The sequence below is a fragment of the Sinocyclocheilus rhinocerous genome, unplaced genomic scaffold (genome assembly GCF_001515625.1).
Source record: "Sinocyclocheilus rhinocerous isolate Xijiao unplaced genomic scaffold, SAMN03320098_v1.1 scaffold2207, whole genome shotgun sequence".
Taxonomy (NCBI): domain Eukaryota; kingdom Metazoa; phylum Chordata; class Actinopteri; order Cypriniformes; family Cyprinidae; genus Sinocyclocheilus; species Sinocyclocheilus rhinocerous.
The window spans coordinates 655,228-657,403 of NW_015625575.1; the positions used below are offsets into that span (position 1 = coordinate 655,228).

Sequence of the window (2,176 nt, forward strand, 5' to 3'; positions counted from 1 at the left end):
AATATATTTTGTAAATTTCCTACCGTAAATATATTAAAACTTAATTTTCGATTAGTAATATGCATTGCTAAGAACTTCATTTGGACAACTTTAAAGGCGATTTTCTCAATATTTAGATTTTTTTGCACCCTCAGATTCCAGATTTTCAAATAGTTGTATCTCAGCCAAATATTGTCCTATCCTAACAAACCATACATCAATAGAAAAGCTTATTTATTCAGCTTTTAGATGATGTATAAATCTCAATTTAAAAAAATTGACCCTTATTTCACAATTGAGGTGTGTATCATAAGGAGCTTTCGGATGGGTAAATCCACAGCTATGAAAATTCCCATAAGCTTGGACGGATAAACAGGGTAACAGGAAGTAACCTCAATCCAGGTGTAGTGGGGCGTGACGTCGGGCGGGCAAGGGACGGGCTGGCTTTCCTCTGAGGCCGCCAGAGGATCCGCCTCCACCTGGGCGTCGGAGAACAGCCCCATCTTCAGCTCGACAGTCATCTGCCACGCACCTGCCATCTCCCGCATGAACTGACCTCAGAACAGAGGAGAAATTCAGTGAAAACTATGCAGCAAACCTGCATAGCTAAGATATGCACGTAATATGTGGAAACATGTAATATAACAGCACAGATTTAGGCTACATCGTGAACAGAATACTAGCGTACTGTGTACTACTATTGTATACTGAATACATTGTTAGACTTTTACATGTGCAAATGTTTTGAGGTGTTCAATGCAATACAATAAAAAAAAATGTGTGTGTGTGTGTGTGTGTGATTGTTATAATATATTATTAACAAAGTTACATATATATAATAAGATTCAATTATATGAATGATTATAATAGTATTATAAAGTACTATTTTACATTTCATTATGATTTTTATTTTATTTCTGTAGCTGATAATAACTAAATAACATAATAATTTGATATTAATTTAATAACTTTTGTGAATAAAAACAATAGTATTATAAAGTACTATTTTACATGTCATTATGTTTCTGCTGCTTTATTTCTTCATATTGGGAATTTGAATACATTTCTATGTTATTTACTTGCCTTTCTAACCTGTTTTATTACTTATAAATTACTGTTTACTGGAATAATTACTTGAGATTTTTTTTTTTTTCATTTTCTTTTCAGCATACTTACATTTAATTTGGGTTTTGAGAACCGTATAATTTTACTGGTATTGGTATGCATTGACAAAATATTGGTATTATGACAGCTCTACATATACATGTGTTTATCTTACCGGGACTTCAACGCCTGTCCTTGCAGCCAGGAGCCATTCCCAGCAGGCAATAGCCGTTTCCATGCCATTCTCAGTGAACATCTTTAATGGAGACCAGCACAGTTGATGCAGCAGCTGAGGGTCCCATTCTACACAATAAACACAACATCAAATCAAAACTCCACTGACTTTGTTAATAACTGCCTGTGGTCTTATTGATCTTATCCTGTTATCTATAAAAACAATAACACACTGTTGATTTGTGGCATATTTCAGTGTTTCATTATGCAGTTTGTCTTTATTGCAATTTAAAGGCATGAACATCTACTGTTGGCTAATGTAGTAATAACGTGCCTTTGGAGCTGATCAACAGCGCAGCCATTTTGAACATGGCTTCAGTGAAGGCTTCCGGCTGGCCTCCGTCCAGAGCTTCATTCATCTGCCGAATCATCAGCTTATTCAGATCCGACGTGCTCCGCGTGGCCTCAGAGAAATGGATCATCCCTGCCACCTGCATACGAGACACGTGAGGAGTTAAGATTCATAAAATACCCAGCAGCCTCTGCTTTATTATTCAGCATTACCTCTCCAGCATAGCGGTTTCTCAGGTTGAGGGAGGCCATGAAGTTGGAGTAGTCTTTCTTCACACACGCTGGTCTCTCTGTGAGCTGAGTGGTCTGAAATGGGGATATTGTTATTAACGAAAACTAAAACCATTAAAAAAAAATTGCTAGTTAAAAATAAAAAAATATGTTAACTCCAAAATAGAATAAAATAAATATATATTTTTAAATAAAATATTTTATTTTAGCTAGTTGCAAATAAACAATAAATAAAATAAAATATTACGAAAACTAAAATTAATTTATTTCAGCTAGCTGCAAATAAACAATAACTCTAAAATAAAATAAAATAAAACAAAAATAAAATAAAATATTG

The 2,176-nt window shown here is 34.4% G+C and overlaps 1 protein-coding gene across 1 annotated transcript in view; it reads right to left on the reverse strand.

Moving 5' to 3' along the window:
* Positions 1-2,176, reverse strand: part of pi4kaa (phosphatidylinositol 4-kinase, catalytic, alpha a) — a 52,909-nt gene that overhangs the window by 29,710 nt on the left and 21,023 nt on the right. Inside the window, exons 30-33 of the mRNA XM_016567581.1 lie at positions 1,822-1,914; positions 1,592-1,748; positions 1,259-1,386; positions 372-530 (exon numbers count right to left, since the gene is read on the reverse strand). Coding sequence (XP_016423067.1) covers positions 372-530; positions 1,259-1,386; positions 1,592-1,748; positions 1,822-1,914 — 537 coding nt within the window. The remainder of the gene's footprint in view (positions 1-371; positions 531-1,258; positions 1,387-1,591; positions 1,749-1,821; positions 1,915-2,176) is intronic.